Source organism: Paroedura picta, chromosome 3 (assembly GCF_049243985.1).
Source record: "Paroedura picta isolate Pp20150507F chromosome 3, Ppicta_v3.0, whole genome shotgun sequence".
NCBI lineage: Eukaryota > Metazoa > Chordata > Lepidosauria > Squamata > Gekkonidae > Paroedura > Paroedura picta.
The window spans coordinates 99,152,778-99,173,543 of NC_135371.1; the positions used below are offsets into that span (position 1 = coordinate 99,152,778).

The 20,766-nt window shown below is 42.3% G+C and overlaps 1 protein-coding gene across 3 annotated transcripts in view; it reads left to right on the top strand.

Annotated features, from left to right (window-relative positions):
* SH3RF2 (SH3 domain containing ring finger 2) overlaps positions 1-17,205 on the top strand; it is a 152,711-nt gene extending 135,506 nt beyond the window's left edge. For all 3 annotated transcript variants that reach the window (XM_077326965.1, XM_077326967.1, XM_077326966.1), the window contains 3 exons: positions 3,216-3,451; positions 6,690-7,042; positions 9,605-17,205. In XM_077326965.1, the coding sequence (XP_077183080.1) occupies positions 3,216-3,451; positions 6,690-7,042; positions 9,605-9,904 (889 nt within the window). In that variant the 3' untranslated portion in view covers positions 9,905-17,205. The remainder of the gene's footprint in view (positions 1-3,215; positions 3,452-6,689; positions 7,043-9,604) is intronic.
* Positions 17,206-20,766: the final 3,561 nt, after the last annotated feature.

Genomic DNA, 20,766 nt, shown 5'->3' on the forward strand with positions numbered 1-20,766 from the left:
CCCACCCTCCTACTCCCGCCCTTGCACTTACCGTTGCCGTGGAGCCCTGATGCCACTGGCCCAAATGCGCTGCCGCATGCACGCCTCCCCCGGGGCCCCCCATGATCCCGCTCCCTCCAACCACCTTGCGCTGTCAGCGAAGACCGCACCTTGATCTGGGGATAGCCCCGGGATTGTCACCGCGCCACTCGTGGCTCCCTCCGGCTGCGTCCCCACCCTCCTCACCACCCTGACATGTGGCTATGCCTGGCACTAACTTCGCCATTGCTGCCTGCCGCCGCCAGGACTCCTCAGGTACGCGCCCGAGCCACACTGCCATCCCTGCCCTCCCCAACAGCTTCCCTCTCCCCTCTGGCAGCGGCCCGCCTCCGGCACCCACGGCTATGCGAGCATTTCAAAGTGCAATGGGCTATATTTCTAGTCATATATAATGCACTATAACAAAATCCATAAAAAGCCTACTTTAATATCTTAATAATCACCATCAATTTCAATTGCAAAAGTAAAGCATATCACATAGGCAATTGCTCCTCAGTACAGGGGTCACTTCCTTAATTGTGCCCAATCCTTAGTCATACATTTCTCATTTAAAGCATGTCCTAACAACACAGATGTGGTTAATATCCTGATTTAAAGGACAACGACAGCAAAAGTTATAGGAATCAAGTAAAGTCCATTGCTGAATTGAGTCCCTTTGGATAAATCTTATCCAAACTGAATATAAAACAGTTTTCACTCTGCTGGAAGGTGGTCTGAGGATCCATACCCACAAAACCTGTTTCAAAGTTTCCAGTCCAAGAAAAGTAAAGTCCATGTTTCTGTTCCATCCAGTGTTGGACCGGGGGGGGGGCATCCAACACCCTGTTTCTCAGGTGGCAACTATGTTCCTAGATTCTGGTCTTAAGAGCACATGCTTACATGCCCACATACCCCAAATTATATTTGCACAATATTAAATATACCACATATTTTGTATCACAGCTTATGAAACAATTAATATGTACTTTAAAACATTGGTGTGGGTATAACAATCAGCTTCCTGCAAATATTTGCAAACAGAACATCTGCCGCATTTATAGTTACCACCTGGAAGGGAAGTTCACTGCTGTAGTTTCAGTTTGATTAATTCCGTTACATTCCCGCCCCTTTGCCACACCAAAAGTGGCTTATCAGTACATCCAGAGATCTGATACAAGATGCCAATATTTATAAATGATTTTTTTAAGTTCCCCTGAGTAATCCGAAAATTGGAATGAACTGGTTAATCAAGTGTTAATGGGGCGCTGTCTGTACTGTTAAAGGGTAGATCTATTAATATTATCCACCTGATATTTTGCTCTATTGTCCATTGCGGGTAGCCACAGTTTGTCAAATCCATCCTTAAAGCCCGCTCATACGTATCTGGGATGGTATTATTGTTTTTGACATGGAGGAATTGTTCCTTGGGCAATTGATATTTAATTACCAGGAATTGACTGAGTCAAAATGCAATAATGTATTTCTGTCTGTCTCCTTATGATATGAAGAAACAGTCAATTTATTGTTCTTAACATGTACTAGGGTATTCAAAAATGGGATCTGATGTGGGTGAAATTGCATTGTGAATTTAAATAGTAGGGCAGACCTGTACTTTTTCACCAGCATGCCTATGCTATTCAGTTTATGGCTGTTAGATATGTAGATCAACTCTAGAAAATGCATTGCTCCCTTCTTTCCCCATTTGCACTCTTCCTCTCCCCATCCATCTTTCCTGCCTTGGGACATTTCCTTGGGCTCTGTTGTTATCTGCCAGCTGCCATGCTTGTTTTCCCTTTGAAGCTTCCCATGTTATTTGGGTTCTCACGGGTGGGGGTGGGAGTAGAAAGGGATATATGCTGTGTTCAGTTCCCTGAACCCCAGTTCCAACAAAGTATATGTTGAGTTCACTTTCTTGCTTTAGAATAAACCTACCTTTTGCACCAAGTCAAAAACTGTGTTTTCTGGGCAATTGAAGCAACCTGACAGTGTGGAGGGAGAAATTTGAGACTGTCTCTGTAGCATTTTGTCCTGCCCTCACACCTGCTCTCCCCTCTCCATTTCCTGCTTTAGATTTTTTTTTAATGGCACAGTCCACATTGCTGTAGGACCACAAAGCAACATTGCCTAAGTTAAAATTAAATGTTGTGTTAATTGTCCTTGGTGGTTTTGTGATCGGATAGCCAAGACACATTCCCGATTGTGTTTTTAACGGGGAAAGGGGGGGCCGTATGATAAAGCAGCCCTCTCCCAATCAGCTGGGCATCCATGCGCTTGGTTTTTAAGCCTTACTGTTTGCACACAATCACTCATCGGGGTCCCGTTACCATGTCTGGCCTTTCACAAATCTACCCGAACATAAAGAGAGACCATAACACCAAGAATCCCCAAAAGAGGAAGAAATGCTTTATTGTTGTGGCATTTCTCCATAGCAATGAGGAAGTGTTAACTTTAAAAAAAGGCTTTACCACACAGCAAGGCAGAAGTACTATTTTTTAATAAAAAATTAATTTTGGGGCTGGGGGAACAGAAGTTGGAGTCTGCGAAACAACTACTGTGCAGGGATTGGTGGCTTGCAGTGATTGACAAGCTGAGGAGAAGTTCACTTTGTTTTCCCTTGCTGCCTCATCAGAAGGCAAAAAGCCACGATGAGGCAGAGGGAAAACGTGGGAGGGGTCTCCCGTAAGGAAGCTTGTAAATGTGTGTCTTCCAACCATGCATTTGTAAGTAGGAGGCGGTGCGGGTTTAACTCTTCCATGCTGAATTGGCCTATGTACTATCTGCCACAATAGAATCACTTATCACATAGGTTGTAATATGGAAAATATGGTGTTTCTGGTGTTTTGTTTTGTCATTAATATTTCTGCTGAGGAATTCTGACCCAGAAATAGTGCAAGGGATGCTGGATTCAGATCAAAAGAGATCAGATGCAAAATGGTGGGAAAGAATGAAAATGGCTGGGGAGCATGCTTTACTTCTGACTAGACAATATGAAAAAATATAAAAATGCAAGAACACCAGGATATTTTATTGCATAACATATAAATGTTGGTTGATCTGACTTCCTCATTTTCACTGGTGAATCCCAGACCCTAGCTCTGGATTACACAGCTTTGATTGCTTTCTGATGATATAAAATAAGCTTTCCCTCCTTTCTCTCCCTTCCCCTTGCCATTTATTTGGCTCTTCTGAATAACCAGGAAATCATCAAGCTTCCCTGATTCAAGAATGCCTTCACTCTATGCTACTTGGACATTATCTACTTCCTCACTTTCATCCCAGGGAAGCATTTCAGAGAACGGCCCAAGGCAAAGCAGACCTTTGAAATCCGCCTTCATGCCAACATCTTTGGCCTCACCTGTGAGGGATCTCTCTGTGCCAACTGCTTTAGGGCAAACAGCATCCCAGAGGAGAGGACGTGTCAACAATAGGAAGAGTAAGTCTTGGTGAGAGAGGCATGTGGACCTGCTCTCAAGTGACAGAGAGATGACTTGACACCTTTAATTATCACACTCAAAATTGTGGCTGATGCAATAAACATAAATACTGTGCTATGCCTCCCCTAGAGTCGTGAACTTGATTGCATACAACATACACGTTTCCGGCTGGGTAGGAAGTCTGTTCTGCCAAAGGCATGAATGTATTAGTTGCGGCCTCAGACAATCCAAAAATGTGTCATAGGATTAAGTGTTCAGAAACTATCCAGAGAGAGATCTTTGTACACAGAGAAAAACAAGTTAATGCCCTGTGTATTACAGGTCTTGGTTTATCTTTTACACATTAAATAGAACTGAGACTGTGGGGATAAAGTAGAAGCTTCAGCAATGACTTCTACAAACCTACTGTTCAAGGCTGACCAAAGATCTCATTAGGCAACATTTATTCTGAAAACATTTATTCTCCAAACATTAATGTAATTATTGCACATTTAGGATTAAGAGAACAACTTCTTAGAGAACAGGAGGCTTTTGGGTAGTTGAAGGTGATACAGCTAGTGGAGTGAAGGTCGCATTCTGCAATATAAAGGTAAAGGTAAAGGTATCCCCTGTGCAAGCACCGAGTCATGTCTGACCCTTGGGGTGACGCCCTCTAGCGTTTTCATGGCAGACTCAATACGGGGTGGTTTGCCAGTGCCTTCCCCAGTCATGACCGTTTGCAATATAAACAAAGGCAAAAAATACAGTGTCACAATCATAGAGATCTTTACATATATTTCAAAGATCTTCATGATAGTGATACTGTATTGCCTTTGTTTACAATGCTGAATGTGACCTTTGCTCCATCAGCTGCAGCAACTTCAACTTCCCCAAAATATCTGTGAGCTAAAAAAAAAAAATTGAGGAAAAAATATTATCAGTATTTTCTAGCTATTATTTTAGATTGGGGCTGAATTTTGGTTATCCAAAATGTCCAAACATAAAAAATCCTGAAAATATTCATGATTTTGGGGGACAGCCAGAGAGTCAAAGAGCATTTAAAAGGATTGCAGTCCCTTTAAATGACTTCCAGGCAAACTTGCTGCTTGGAGAAGGATGTTTTAAAAGGACTGCAATTCCTTTAAGCACATTTTTTGTCCTATGAAACAAATGGAGGATGGGGGCACCTTCTTTGGGGCTCCAGAGGTACAATTCCTCTTAGTGGGGAGAACAAATTATCTAAAGTTTCATCTCTAAATTTGGTTGTATCTTGCCAAGTGGTGAAACATGGCAACCTTAATGGCAACTAATCAAAGCAAGTGGTAACAGTTGATTTAATACAGCAAACCATTTTAGGACAAACGGGTAGTATGGCAATTCTAAATTATTACAAATGAAAGCAGTGAGATCCAAATTATTGTTAGTTTTTAAATACATTTTAGACAGCTCTTAACATATTTTATCCCCCCATTAACAAGCAAGTGAAGATGAAGCATATAACTCTGCCTTCACAGGGTCAGACTGCTGGTCCATTGAGCCCAGTATTGTTGCTTGCTTGGCATAGGATCTTTGAATTCTTGCTCAGTCCCAGCTCTTCTGATAAGCATCCTTTTAAAACTAAAGATTATACAGCTTGTGGTTCTGTATGCAACCTTGTTTGCCCTTCCATAGATTTATAAGCCCCTTACAATGTACTAGAAGTTTACAGAAATAAGCTGCAAATTCAAATAAGTATGAGAGTTTTCTTCAGCTATTTCTGGTGTGAATATTCTGCATTTAGACTCTTGATCCATACCAGTCGGGCTTCCGTCCTGGCCATGGGATGGAGACCATGCTGGTCACCTTGATGGATGATCTCCGGTGCCAGCTGGATCGGGGTGGTTTGGCTATGCTCATGTTCTTAGATCTGTCAGTCATGTTTGATGTGGTCGACCATGAGTTATTAGCTCATCACCTCACCAGGTCAGGGATTCGCAGGACAGCCTTACAGTGGCTGATCTTCTTTCTCCAGAACTGGACACAGAGGGTAGCAATGGGGAAAGAGTTGTCACGCCCCTACACACTCCCTTGTGCAGTACCGCAGGGGGCAATACTGTCCCTCATGCTTTTTAACTTCTATATGTGCCCTATGGCACAGTTGGACCAGAGCTTTAGGCTGGGTTGCCACCAATATGCAGATGACACCCAACTCTATTTCCTTGTGGATGGTCGGCCGGGCTCTCCCCTGGAAACATATGCCAGATGTTTGGAAACAGTGTCTGGGTGGCTCAGGCAGAGTCACCCAAAACTGAAGATGGAGGTCCTATGGCTCGGCAGAAAGGTGCAGGACCAGGAAGCATCACTACCCCCCTGAGGTTTGAGGCTGTACCTACCACCAGGAATTTGGGTGTCATCTTCAATGCCTCCCTGTCTATGGAGGCACAGGTCACAAGGGTAGCCCAAGTGGCGTTTTTCCACCTATGCCAATTCAGACTACTAGTGCCCTACCAGTCCCCAGAACACCTGGGCACAGTGATCTATGCAATGGTCACTTTCAGACTAGACTATGCGAGCCTTCCCTTGTCCCTGACCTGGAAATTACAGTTCATGCAAAATGTGGCTGCTAGGGTCCTCTCAGTGTCATCTTGGTGGGCTCATAGCCAGTCTGTTCTGAGGCAGTTGCATTGGTTGCAACTGAATCAGATTCACAATTTTGGTATAAACCTTTAAAGCCATTCGCAGTCTGGACCCTACATATCTGAGGAACTGCCTCTCTCATGCCCCTCCCCCCAGGGCTCTTTGCTCAGTGGATTTGAACCTGTTGATGGTCCCCAGCCCTCAGGAGGTGTTCCTGTCCTTGACAAGGGCCAGGACCTTCTCAGTCCTGGCCCAACCTGGTGGAAAGAGCTCCCGGAAGAGCTGAGGACCTGATGGAGCTAACATAGTTCCACAGGGCCTGCAAGACAGAGCTCTTCTACCAGGCATTTGGTTGAGGCTGGGTTGTGGAATATCAAGGGTCCCTCCTTAGGACGCTCTGAACATCTAGGGCAGGTAGTCCCCTTCTCCCAGGGTGAACTGGCAAGTGTTGGACTGGGAGAGAGGGAATCAGATGGTTGATGCCAGCTGGGAATTTTGTTATATTATCAATATTTTATCTGGGGTTTTATTATGAACTGCCATGAGCTGACTTGGCCCGGGAGTGGTGGTCAATAAATATAAATAAATAAATAGTTGATTATTATTTGTAACATTCCTCTTTTCCCAATCCCACCTCTACAGATGGATCGCTTCAAAAACCTGTGCAGCCTATAGCTCTTATTCCACTCATTGGCTCCCTGAGACGCACTTCTGCCATCCCTTTACGACCCCAGCAATCTCCACTGTATCAGCATATCTCCAGTCTGCCCCGAGGAGCTGGTGCAGCTGACACAGGAGCCAGGTTGAATTCTTCCCATGATTCTTCATTGGTGTTAATGCCCCGGAGTGGAAACAGCAGAGCGCCTTCTGTGTGTAGTTCTGTATTAGACACCAAAGAATTGCCAGCAAAAGGCGAATTGACTCTAAAGCCACCTGCATCTGCTCCACCCTCCATATTGGTGAAGCCAGATACCTCCAGAAACACTACTGAGAAGGTAACTGTGGAGCCTCTGGATTGTACAGGGGAAGATTTTTACATGTCAGAATGTAAATGTTAGAAGTGCAACTCATGATTGAGTTGGTGTGGAGAGCAGTCATTAAAGATCTCAGTGTTTAAAGGATGGTTTCTCACGATGGGTAGCCATGTTTGTCTGTAGAGGCAGAAAAGAGCAATTTTCCAGTACCAACTTAAAGACTAACAAAAATTGTGGCAGGGTATCAGCTTTTGTGAGTCACTGCTCACTTCTTCAGACAATGTTGTTGACTACTAGGGACTCTGTAGGGATTTCTGTTTGTTATTATAGACTCTGTAGGGATTCTCTGTAGTACACTGTCTGCATCATTCATGACTTCTCAAGAAGCGTTTTCCAACTGGGGCCTGCAACATCTTCGTTTCTCATTAACTCAACATCAGTAGTTATACAACACATAGTGCTCTCTTCCAGCATACCATCTGTTTCTTCATTTCCAGCTGTTATCTGGGGGAAACACACGCATCACACACATAAAAATCAGCAACACCTCAGTGGGCAAATAGTTGTTAAAGTAGAATGGAAATATGGAGACAATGGAAGTGATTTTATCATTGCCACAGAAAATCTGGTGGCTGACCAGAGTAATCTATGTTAAAGTCCTCTTCATTCATGAAAGGTTTGGGATAAATCTTTTTCAGAGCCTCGAACCAAAGAGAAATAGAGGAACAGAAGTTGTAAAAAGTGCATTTTAAGGCTTTAATGTAAGCTCTGTGTGTTCTAAGCAATATTCCCTCAGTAATTTTTAACACAACCCTAGAAGCTTGGGCAAATTTATTCCCAGTTTTGCAGATGGAGCTGGGCAAAATGACTGTGAATTCTACTTATCTATTGTATTTTCATCCTGCCTTTCCTTCAGGAGTTCAGGAAACAGTAGATGACTCCTATTTAATCTCCATAGCCCCCAACCAGTTAGACTAAGAGACTATCACTGGCCCTAGGTCGTTTAGCAAATTTTGTGGCAGAATAGTCATAAGTCAACATAATAACCACTGTGCCACTGTGGCTCTGGACTTGCCCAAGACTACCTAAGGCTGAAGGACCACCTCCTCTTGCATGTTCCCCAGTGGCAGCTTCAATTTTTCAGGCAGAGTCTACTGTCAGTTTCTCCTTTATCCAGGACAAAAATGTTTTACATTGCTGTTCTATTGGGGCATTTGGTTAATATAGCAGAGTTTTTCCCCGTTATAGAAATGCGATGCTGAGTGCAGTAAAAATCTCCCAAGAAGTATATTGCAAAAAAGTAAAATTATATTTATTCAAGTATATTCAATTCACATTCAGGTTGCAGTCAAAAGAAAAAGAGGACTAATCTAAAGAATACTTCCTGTAGCACAGATATACAGGAGAGACGTGCAGAGATGTGTCTCCGAGGAAGACCATGTAGAAATAGAGTGAGAGGAAAGAGAGAGAGAGAGAGGAGTCAGAGGGCAGCTGACTCCCAGGTTAAAACAAAGAGAGGCATCCCATTCAAGGAGATAGCACAAGTGGAAAAATGTATATATTTTTTTGTTCTGAGCTTTAAAAGCTCCCCCCCCCCCTCTAGCAAAGAACAGGCAGGAAGATGAGAAGTTAGTTCAACTGATTTCCAGACTTTCCTCAGCTCACTTTCATACAAATGCTAATTGATCTAGACCAGCGGTCCGCAACCTTTTTTGGGTTGCAGACAGAACTTTTAATTGAGGTATGGAGGAGGAGGAGGCCATTAGCCATGTACTGGCCTGGACAACTGAAGGAAGCTTCAAGGTAACTGAGCGTCTACAGAGATCAGTAACTTCATAAGGTTCCTATATTTTAACATACAGAAAAGGACAGAGGAATTGTATTTTATCCATTTCTTTTGAAAACCTTGCTCAGTTTGATGCTGTGTTTTTAAACATTTTCTTTTAAATAACTGCTTTATAACTTTTGATGCTGGTAGTGGCTCACTGTACTACATAGACCTCCACTTTCTTGGACATGCTATTGTAAAAGAAGAATCAGAGAGAAGGCCAGCAACTGGCAAACAGCTATTCCTCCAGGGGCAATTGTGACCAGGATATGCTATGAGACACATAGGCATGGCTTCAGTTCTGGGAAAGGAAACTGGGAATCCTGACCCTCCCTGTGGGCAATTCCTTACAAAGGTCAGGTGGTGGTGGCAGGTTACCCAAGAGAGAAAGAAAAACCTTTCCAGCTGTTGGGAAAACCTTGGAACTGCCACAACACCTATAGATACCCCCCAAAGTCCAGCATGCTAAGTAGCTCACTCCGAGTGTCCTAAAAGAGGGGAAAGGGGGAAAGTAAAAGACTACACCTTGATCCATGGGGGAAGGCCCTATGTGGAGCCCCTGGAAGTGTGGGGTCAGTAGCATGTGCTACATGGATAAACCAGCCCTGCTTCTTTCAGTCTGGAGGGGGCAGAGAAAGAAAGCTTGCTAGGCAAGCTTACAATTTAATTTCAGTTTTGTTATGTCAGCATCCAACTGAAACAATGGTGCTAGTTGTCTGCCAGCAATAACTCCTGACTCCTGACTTCTGTTTCAGCAAGTGAAAACAGTGCGGTTTCAGAACTACAGTCCTCCACCATCCAAGAGACACAGCTCTCAGTTTTCACCCAGCCTACCCAATTGCAAGACCGAGCAAGGAGGAGCTACTGAATCCACACAGACAGAAGCAGCCAAGGGTCCTGATGCATCAGCTGCCTGTTCCCACAACATTGGCTCTAGTCCAGTTCATCAAAGAAGGATGCTACATCCCAAGACCTCATCCCTGGACCTTTCGAGCCAAACAGGTCACCTGACCTTTCCTACAAAAAAGAATTATAACAGCATCTCTGAAAACTGATAAAAGGTTAACCATAACAAAAAATTGTTTGCTGCAAGTGGGGGGGGGGGACCCCTTTGTATTCCATAGATAAACACTGCTGCAGTGTAAATGTCACAGAGGACTTAGGCCTCTGTCAAGAAACTATGATAACAGATATGAAACTATGATAACAGTCAACAAATTACTGATGGATACTTCTTCTCTCACATTGTACAGAAGGGTCTTGTTTTGTGTGGTTTTGATCTAAGCAGCAAAAGTGCCATTGGGGCCATTTCTCTCCATGAACAAAGACTGTTACATCTACCAGAGGCAATCTATTGCCACTGATAGATGCAAATAGTGATGAGGGGAGAGGAGATTATGCATACAAAGGCCTGTTCAAAAGCTACACTGGACTAGTAAATTCACCTAGTATGTAGTACAATTAGAATGAGTAAAGCAATAATGTCACAAGATAAATAACGAAACCTGATAGATGCATTGGGTCTCCCCAGCCAGGAATTCTGGATTCTGCTTCCATAAACTAGCCAACTGCTATAATGACTGGGCAGTGCACGAGCATCTAGTAGTAATGGGGATGCAAATTCCACATACAAAAAAGACATCATATATATGTGTGTGTGTGTATTTTGTGTACACACACAAACATATATATATATATATATATATATATATAAACATATATATATATATAATGAGAAATGTGTGTCCCACTAGGTTGAAGGTCAATTACATGCTCTTCAGGAAACAGTTGACATATTTTAAAACTTCATGGTTGTAATCTTAAGCAGGCTTACTCAGGAAGAAACTTCATCATACTCGGAGGAACTTATTTCCAAAGAAACATGCTTAGGATCTGACTGTACATTTCTATTTTTAGAGTACAGCTACATTCAAGTTTTTCTAAAACTCAGAAGCCTCACATTGTGTTCATCCACTTTCTACCTAGTCCCCCCTGATCTCTCACCCATGTTTTGCCCTCAGTCCCCAAGGAGGCTGTCCGGTTCTTTCATAAGGCCCTTCCTTTCTCCCATCCCACTGTTGTGTGTTTTCAGCCAGTTTCATTTACATACCTTCTTGCTGGCTTCTAAGCTTGCTCACAGACCGTGCTAGGTAACCTCAGTAATAAGAGGAATTGGTATTTGTATAATCCAGCTGTGATTCAATATTAGAATAGTGCTAAATGGTAAAGGTTCTCACTGCTAATTCACAGGCTATATGTTCAACCCAAAATGAGGGCAGTCCAAGAGTGTGGTGCTTTATTGTCGCAATAAAGCAAGGGTGGCCAAACTGTGGCTCTCCAGATGTCCATGAGCCCCTGCCAACTGACCATGCTGGCCAGGGATTCATGACAATCATAGTCCATGAACATCTGGAGAGCCAAAGTTTGGCCAACCCTGCAATAAAGGGTGGGAGCACACTTTCTTGGGTCATTGCACAAACAAAATGATACTGACACAATGGAAGTTTACAGGTTGGAGATCATTTTCTACTTGGAAGCCAGTGCAACTGGAGGACAGAGTCATCACTTCCTCCACCACCTGTCTTCTAAATCTTCATTTGTAACACAATATCATGCCATTCAGTTTTTCAGATTTATCCTCCTTTGGGGGCTCAAATTAACACTTTTGTCCTATGGAAAGCCAGTTCTCCTCAGGTCATTGTAGCACTAAGATCTCCATGTCACTTTTGCAAAGACAAGTACAGTGCACTCTTAACAATGACTACAATGCATGAAACAGTTTTAATTTATGGCATACTTAAGTAGGATATGTGGCACAAGGCATAGAGAGAAAGGGTAATTAGGCTGATAATCATCACTAGTGTAGTACTATTTGAATGCAGCAGTTTTATTGTGCAGGTAAAATGGGGAGAATTTAAGACCATGTGCATCATGCATAAACAATCAAGTGTCTACTCTGCTGCATGAAGAAACAACAAAAGAAAACAGGGAACCTTTCCAAGGCAATATGTTTGTAATAATGTATACAATGAATTTTACCTGCCTCCTTGCTTTGTTCCCAACTCTCCAATGTTATGACTTCTCCTCCATGCCAATCTATAGCCATTTTCACAACCTGGAATGTCACTAATCAAATGCCAGTGTTTCTGCAATATTTTGTTAATATCAGAAGCAAAATAAGAAAAATCAAACACACAGGTAAATTTTCTGTTTTCTCCCCATTGGCAATATTGAAGCAGCTCCTCCCTTCCCTGCAAATTAGCTCTGGTCCTAGCGTTAGAAATCACCCCTTCAAGGTATCCACGTTAGTGCTATTGCTAATGAGTCAGATGCTTCCTTATACAATGCATTTTTAGTGTTTATTCTCTTGTGTCTTAGGAACTGCCTATAGGGTAGATTCCTTTTTAGATGCGAGGGGTGAAAACTTTTATAATGAATCAGTGTATTCCTATGTGTAGATTTCCTATATGAGGCTGTAATAAGTTTACCTTGGGGATCAAGAGCAACCAAAGTGTCTAAAAAGGCTAACTGGGAAAAACTATGTTGACCAGTAAATTTAATTATAGGGTGCAGGTTCTTACACCACTCAATAAATTGCACCACAGCTTAGCCATTGGAATAAATGATAAAAATATCATAAAGGAATCTGGTATAAATATATATATATATATACGATTGAAATGGATTGACATTCTCATTCAGAAGCCACTTGCTTTCAAAATCTAACACGAATAAATTGGCTATGGAGGATGCTACTGGGGAACCTATCGATACACCCTGTATCTGTAAGTATAAATTACTCTCAAACTCAAAATAATTATGTTCAAAAATTAAATCCAATAAATCCAATAGGAAATGAATTGGTGGTCTCAGTTCTTGCCTCTGGTCCAGTGCATTCTGTGCTACCAATCTGGCCTCCTCTAAAGGGATATTTTTTTAGAGTGAAGTCACATCCATAGATAATAAGACTGCCCTTTTTGAAATAATTAATTTATGAATTAAATTAATAAAGTGTAGTATCCTTAAGCAGGGTCTCACAGTTTGAAAAAGTCTGATGAATATAAAAGTCCATAAATTTAGCAAGAGGTTCAAGAAACAATCCACATTGTGATACAATTGGTCGTCCCTTAGGGGGGCAATCTGGTTTATGGATTTTTGGCAATATATATATATATATGTGGTATACTGGGATACTTGTTCTCCAAAAACATAGCTTCATTTTTACTGATATACCCCAGTCCCAGACCTTCATGAATTACAATTCTTATAACCCTCATAACCATGCTAATACAATAATAACTCACAGGTTTGTAATAAGTTCTATCACTCAGTTGTCTCATCACCTAATTTTTATAATCACACCAGTTCATAACAACTATACCACCCCCTTTGACAGCATGCTTGATAATAATATTAGGGCTTGACTTTAGCAGCTTGAGCACCTCAAATTCCTCTCGAGATAAATTAAATAGAATTGTTCTCCTTTTAAGTTTTAATTTTTCTAAGTCCCTTCCTTTCTCCCATCCCACTGTTGTGTGTTTTCAGCCAGTTTCAATCCCTAAGGACAACTTTTTCAAATGTGGTGATAGCTGGTACATCTATTATAGGAGTAAAAGATGATTTAGCTCTAAAATAAGTAGTTTGTATCGTTGGGGTGTGTGTGTGCAAAAAGATGTTTTAATTTTAACAATCTTGATCCTTTGAACAAGTCCTCCCTGGTACGGAATGCATTATACTCTGGCACTAGCCCAAAGGATAAGCCTTTATTCAAAACCTTAATCTCTGTGGGTGTGAGTTGCCTGTTAGATAAATTGAAAACTATTTCTTGTGGCTCAGACGCCTGCCCCCCTGAGAATCCAGTTGGAAACAGTCAGGTTCTCTTAGGTATCTCCTTGGTCGCAGAGCACTACTCTGAGGCATTGCTTCCTCACCTGAAGAGCTAAATGTATCAGATTCTGATCCTGAAAAAGTATCTGGGTCCCATATAACATTTTTAGTCTTAAATCTTGGGTGCTTCTGTCCCAGCCAGGAATACACATTATTAGAGGCATAGTCTCTTTGATCCCTATTAAACTTCCTATTCTTGTATTCTTTCAGGCTTTCTGTAAATTTTTTAATATTATTTTCCAAATCATCTAACTTTTTATCATAAGTGTCCTGAGTAGTTTTCTGCTTCAGCGTATCCTTAAGTTTATCAATTTCACTCTCCATTGTCTCAATTTGGCTAGAACTCTGCTCAGTCATTAAAAGCATTAAGTCAACTGAGTATTTGGTCAGAATTGCTGCCCATTTTTGTTTAAACTCATCATTGTCAGTAAAAAGAGTGGGGTACTTTGGTATCCTAAGTCCCCTAAGGCAGTGGTCTCCAAACTTTTTATCACTGGGGACCAGTCAACGCTTGACAATTTTACTGAGGCCCGGGGGGGGGGGTAGTCTTTTGCCGAGGGATGTTGCCGCTGGCTGAGCCCCTGCTCCACTTGCTTTCCCGCCGGCGCCCCTGACTTCTCGCCGCCCGCTGGGGAGCGCTGCCAGCAGCAGCTGCACAGTGCCAGGCCGAGGGGAAGCCCCAGCCATGGCGGCCGCTGGAGAGCACCAAAGGTGAGCTGGCAGCAGAGTGGCAGGACAGCCCCCGAAGCAGCAGCCAGAGAAGAGGACGAGGAGGAGCCGCAGCCCGGTACCAACTGATCCACGGACTGTGACTGGTCCCCGGACCAGGGGTTGGGGACCACTGCCCTAGGGATTCTATCCTTCTTTAGATATTCATTAAGATACACTGCATGTAAATGAGTCTTAAGTTTGTGTCTAGAAAGATATGTTAATTGCTCCCAGTCCCCGGGTGGGGTTCCATTGTCCATATTCAAAGGAGGCAGATTTTGTGTAATCCTATTCATGTCCTCACCGCTGAAGGCAAAGCATTGCTTCCTAGTTGGCATATCACAATGAAATTACAGTACGAAAAAAGAAAGGTTCACAATGATTTAAACAATCAGAAAATGGTTTTTCTGTTAAAATCAATCAATATATAAACTATATGACCAAAAATGTAGTATTTGCTATAAGATGTCCTTGCTCCAGATTGTATATTGGTATCAGTTCTCGTCCCTTGAGGATATGAATACAGGAGCACCTGAGCAGATTAAGAAATCACCTCATGGATGCACCGATGGTGAGCCATTTTGTAGAAATGGGACACACACCAGAAAACCTGCAATTCTTTGGACTTGAACAACTCCATCATCGGGGACACGATAAAATGGACATGAATAGACTTCTAAGACAACGTGAATGTTTCTTTATATACTCTCTAGATACACTTAGCCCTAGAGGACTGAATACATCTTTAGAAATGTCTTGCTTTCTGTAAGTCTTGACTTTGGAGTACCTATTTATAATAGCAATGTATCTTTAAGAATGTTGCTGTGTGTAAGTGGGGTAAGATTTTTTTATTTGTACTCAGATAGCAGCCCTAAACCTTTGGGAGTGGTCGTTGACTAGCATTCCCCGCAGTTCCCTAGAGAGTCTATGGCCGATTGATACTAAAATATTAAAACAGTAATATAAGGTACAGTTTCAATATTCATTGTGATTTGACAATATTAATTCAAATATTGATATATAGAAGATTAGATATATTCTTGTGTTGTTAATTTTATAGGACAGGCGATAGAATTCTGCCACCTTTGATACAACAAACTGTTTTTGGAGGTATGTGTATTTGAAGTAATTCTTTGCTGCATTGTTTAATTTGAGTAATATGGATAATAATCTGTACATTTTGAATTTAGGATTGGAGGATTCAACCACTGATGAAGTCAATGAAAACGGAATGTATCTAGAAGCCGTTATGGTTGTTCCTTTGGTATATAAAAGGATTGTAAAAGAAATGGAATTGAAATTCATTGTATACATTATTAGAAACATATTGTCTTGGAAAGGTTCCCTGTTTATTTCTGTTGATTTTTCATTGTGAATCTTTCTTTTTTTGCACTGTAATTTCAGCATGAAGAAACAAAGCTGCATCACACACAGTCTGATAGACACAATGAAGACAGACTATTATCTTCATCATGTTTGTATCAAGCCCTTTGTACCAAGCCCTTCTTCCAAGCAGCTTACATGAGGTTCCCACTTGCTACACCCAGAGGATGGCCAATTAGGCTAAGGGACAGTGACAGGGCCAAGGCCAGTCCTTAAGCTTTCATGACTGAATGTGGGCATTTGGACCCATGGCCTCTTTGGCCCACTCTGTCCACAATGCCAGTCTTCAAAAGGTCCTTTAGAAGGGTCTTCCCTGAAAATAGCCAACATATTTTGAGCTCCCTAAGGGAATTCTTAATTGTATTTTTTAAAAAAAACTCTTGTAGCTTTTATTCTACTTAGCCTTCTCACACCCGATAGCTTCCTTGGATACAAGTGGAATGTTCCCTGTCGGTAGCCAAAACTAGGGGACTGATCAAGTTGGTTATTTTGCTGAGTGTCTGAACACTGCAGCCCACGATTTCCAGCTGTACATGCCTGTATCCAGGCACCTTTGCTACTTTCGCTGTTCACTTATCTTCCATACATCTCCCTCCCTTCTCCTAGGAAAAATGACACGTGTTAAGCAGTTGTCAGTGACCAATAAATATTTTGGAATAAATATTTCAAGCTCAGCTTCAGTTTTGTTTTTGTTTTTAATACATACTATGAAAGTATTCCTGCACCAGATTTCCTTGAGTGCCCACAAAAGTATCTAATTCCTTAACTCAAGTTGCTTTCAGCAACCAGACCTTGCCTATTGTATGTTACTCACACATGCAAACTCGTGAGACTCCCTTAATCCAAAAATACCCAGTGCTTGAGAATTAAATAGGCAGATGGAACCACTGGCAAAGGCTTCGCTGAGTGGAAACAGTGAAGGGATGATGCCAGCTGAGAAAACGTGGAAAGCGGGATTGGCATTTTAGAGCCTTTGAAAACTTCTTCAATCCATTTGCATGAGCAGTCCTCGTTCCCAAAGCCAAACCTGGCTGAGCTGATTACAGGGTTCGCTGAGCCAGAGGTGCAGTTTAGCCATCTCAGATGGGGCCCCTGAGCCAAAGATCTAACAGCCCTGATTCAAAACCATGACAGTGTTATGATTGCTTGCCTTTAAGCAGCAGCGGCTTTGGCACAGGGAAGGGTTTAGCCTACTGCATGCCACTATAATTATTCACCAAGAGGAGTTAGTGGAATACAAAGAAAAATCTCTCCAGTCCAACAGAAGCAGCTGTTCTGTGCTGGAGCTGTGGCAAATGTGACAGCACTTGCTGTCCTTGTAAACTAAACATTTCCCTCAAAACAGGAATAGCAGCTGTGAAAAAATTGTGCCATGTACTTCTAGAACAACTTACAGTGCAATCCTAAAAATGCCAGTGTGGTGTAGTGGTTAAGAGCGGTGAACCAGTTTAATTCCCCACTCCTCCACAGAGCTTTTCTTGCAGAGCAATTCTCTCACAGCTCTCTCAGTCCCACTTACCTCAGTTGTCCATTGCAGGAAGAGGAAAGGAAAAGTGTTGGTAAGCCACTTAAACCCATTCAAAAACAGCTCTTCTTCATCTTTCTGGGTAGTCAGCCCATTCTGTAGGATTCTGAGTAGACTTGCTTAGGATTGGACTGTATATTACAAAACAGTTTCCATTGGGTTGTTACTGTTCTCACTCTCACAACCAGTGAGATAAGTTATTGCATTCCTTATAAGACAGAGGAAAACTGCAACTGAGAGTAGCTTACTCTTGGACTGAAAGAGACCTGTGGCTGGAAATCGGGTTTCCTAGACCCAAGTCCAACTATAGCACTTGGATTCTGCTAGCTTTCTTGGTTGACCCCTGTGACACTAAAACCCACATAATAAGGAGGCGTGCTCAACAAGCTATTTTAGGTTTTGGAAGTTGTCTTTGCCTTCAGAAATAATTGTGCTGAGCAAGGCTTGTCTAACACAACAAGTAGGACTCTGAACCCATTTTGAATGTGTAGAAGTCAAGTGAACATTCACAGGTATCCAAGGAGATGGTTCAACATCACAGCTGTCCGTGTAAACAGTGCTGGAGAACCTTTCTGCATACCTCCACTGAGCCCAGTGTTTGCTGTTTATACTCACTTGGAAGTTATCTCTGCTCAATGAGTGTCGCTCTCCTCTGTACCCTTTCAATTTTATCTACGTCCTTCTTGAAGTGAGGCCTCCAGAACTGCACACAGTACTCCAAGTGTGGTCTGACCAGTGCCGTATACAATGGGACTATGACATCTTGTGATTTTGATGTGATGCCTCTGTTGATACAGCCCCAAATGGCATTTGCCTTTTTTACCGCTGCATCACACTGCCTGCTCATGTTTAGTTTACAATCCACAAGTACCCCAAGGTCTCGTTCACACACAGTGTTACCTAGAAGCATATCCCCCATCCAGTAGGCATATTTTTCATTTTTCTGACCCAGATGCAGAACTTTACACTTATCTTTATTAAATTGCATCTTGTTCTCATTTGCCCATTTTTCCATTGTGTTCAGATCTCGTTGAACTCTGTCTCTATCTTCCGGAGTATTTGCCAGTCCTCCCAATTTGGTGTCATCTGCAAACTTGATGAGTAGTCCCTCCACCCCCTCATCTAGATCATTAATAAATATGTTAAAAAGTACCGGGCCGAGCACCGAGCCCTGAGGTACCCCGCTACTCACCTCTCTCCAGTCTGATGAAACACCATTGACAACAACTCTTTGAGTGTGGTTCTCTAACCAATTCCCTATCCACCTAACTATCTGAAAATCCAGATTGCAGTCCTTCAACTTATCCATCAGAACATCATGGGAAACCTTGTCAAAAGCTTTACTAAAATCCAAGTAAAGGACATCAACCGAATTTCCCCGATCCAGCAAACCTGTTACTTGGTCAAAAAAGGAAACTAGGTTGGTCTGGCAGGACCTGTTGGAGACAAATCCATGCTGACCTCCTTGGATCACCAAATTGTCCTCCAAATGTTTGCAGATCACTCCCTTTAATATCTGCTCCATTATCTTCCCCACAACAGAGGTCAGACTCACTGGTCTGTAGTTTCCCGGGTTATCCTTCCTCCCTTTTTTGAAGATCAGAATAACGTTTGCTCTCTTCCAGTCCTCCGGGACATCTCCAGTCCTTAAAGAGGTTCCGAAGATGATGGTCAAGGGCTGTGCAAGTTCTCTGGAAAGTTCTTTGAGTACTCTCGGGTGCATTTCATCCGGACCAGGGGATTTGAACTCATCCAGTGCAGCTAAATGCCTCTCAACAACCTCTCTATCCATGTTAACCTGCCACCCAGACACTATCCTTTGGCTACGGCCATCTCTAGATGTGCCTAAACACTTTGACTGTGGGAAAAAACAGATGTAAAATAGGCACTAAGCCTTTCTGCTTTCTCTGCATCTTCCGTTAGAGTTTGTCCATCCGCACCCAACAGTGGGCCTATTGCCTCCTTTACTTTACGTTTGCTCCTCACATAACTGAAAAACCTTTTCTTGTTACAATGGGCTTCCCTGGCCAATCTTAGCTCACTCTCAGCTTTGGCCTTTCTGATGATTGATCTACAGTGCCTAGTAATCTGTAGGTACTCTTCTTTAGAGATCTGTCCTTCCCTCCATTTCCTGAACATTTTCCTTTTCTTTCTTAGTTCCTCTTGAAGTTCTCTGTTCATCCAAATAGGCTTCTTAGAGCTCCTGCAGTGTTTTCGTCTTTCTGAGATAGTCACTGATTGAGCATGCAATAGCTCTTGTTTGAGTAGTGCCCACCCTTCACATGCTCCCTTCCCTTCCAGCATTCTCGTCCATGGTGTGACACTCATCATGTCTCTGAGTTTATTAAAGTTTGCCCTACGAAAATCCAACATCCGCGTCTGGCTACAAGCTTCCTTGGCTCCCCATCTCAAAAGGAATTCTATGAGGACATGGTCACTTCCCCCTAGGGTCCCCACCTCCTTCACCTCATCCACCAACTCTTGCCTGTTGGTCAGTATTAAGTCCAGTATGGCTGAACCTCTTGTGGGTTCATCTACCATTTGATAAATGAAATTGTCAAGCATTGGTCTTAAACTGGTAGATCATTATGACCTACAAATGGGTCACCCTCTAATCTACAGCAGACCAGTATACCTGCCTACAGGCCAGGGAAATACCCTGCTTTGGCTTGTTGCTGTCCTTTTAATGAAAAGAAAGTAGCTTTTAAAAGACTGGTTTAAAAATTGGCAGTCCCATGAGTTGTACAACTATTGTGTTGTCTGTCATTTGACCCAATAAATAAAAATGGTTTCTTTGTGAAAGGCTGATGTTTCCAAGGGATTGGTTCAATTTATCCTGCAGATGAAGATGAGAGCTTTGAGGTGCTCATGGACCCAACCATGTAGTTTGAAAAGCAGGTTAGTCAGGGGTCTGACTAACTGATCAGGCCACACATATCCATGCTTTTGTAATGTCATCACCAGATTACCATAATATGCTCTGTTGGGCTGTTCTTGAAGGCAACCCCAAAAGCACAGCTAATTCAGAATGCAACTGCCTAAATAATGCCAAGATGGGATTATGGGAATATATCCCAAAATACATCCCAAAATAGCTCAATTGATTGCCTGTTTGTTTCAAGTCAATTCAGGGTGCCACCTATAACTTTTGAAGCCTTTCACCATATAGAACCAGCATATCCAAAGAACTGTCTCCACCCATATTTCTCCATATGCCACTTATGGTTGCTATCTACTGGCCATTCCCCCATTTACTTGTAATATTTTAAATTAGGTTTTGTAAATTATCTTGAGCCACAAGGAACAGTAGGATATAAATCTTCCAATTAAGTAGTTAAATAAAGGGTAGAGGAAGAAATACAACCATATAGAATAAAATGAGAAATGGATCTCATTTTGCATGTTGGGCTAAGG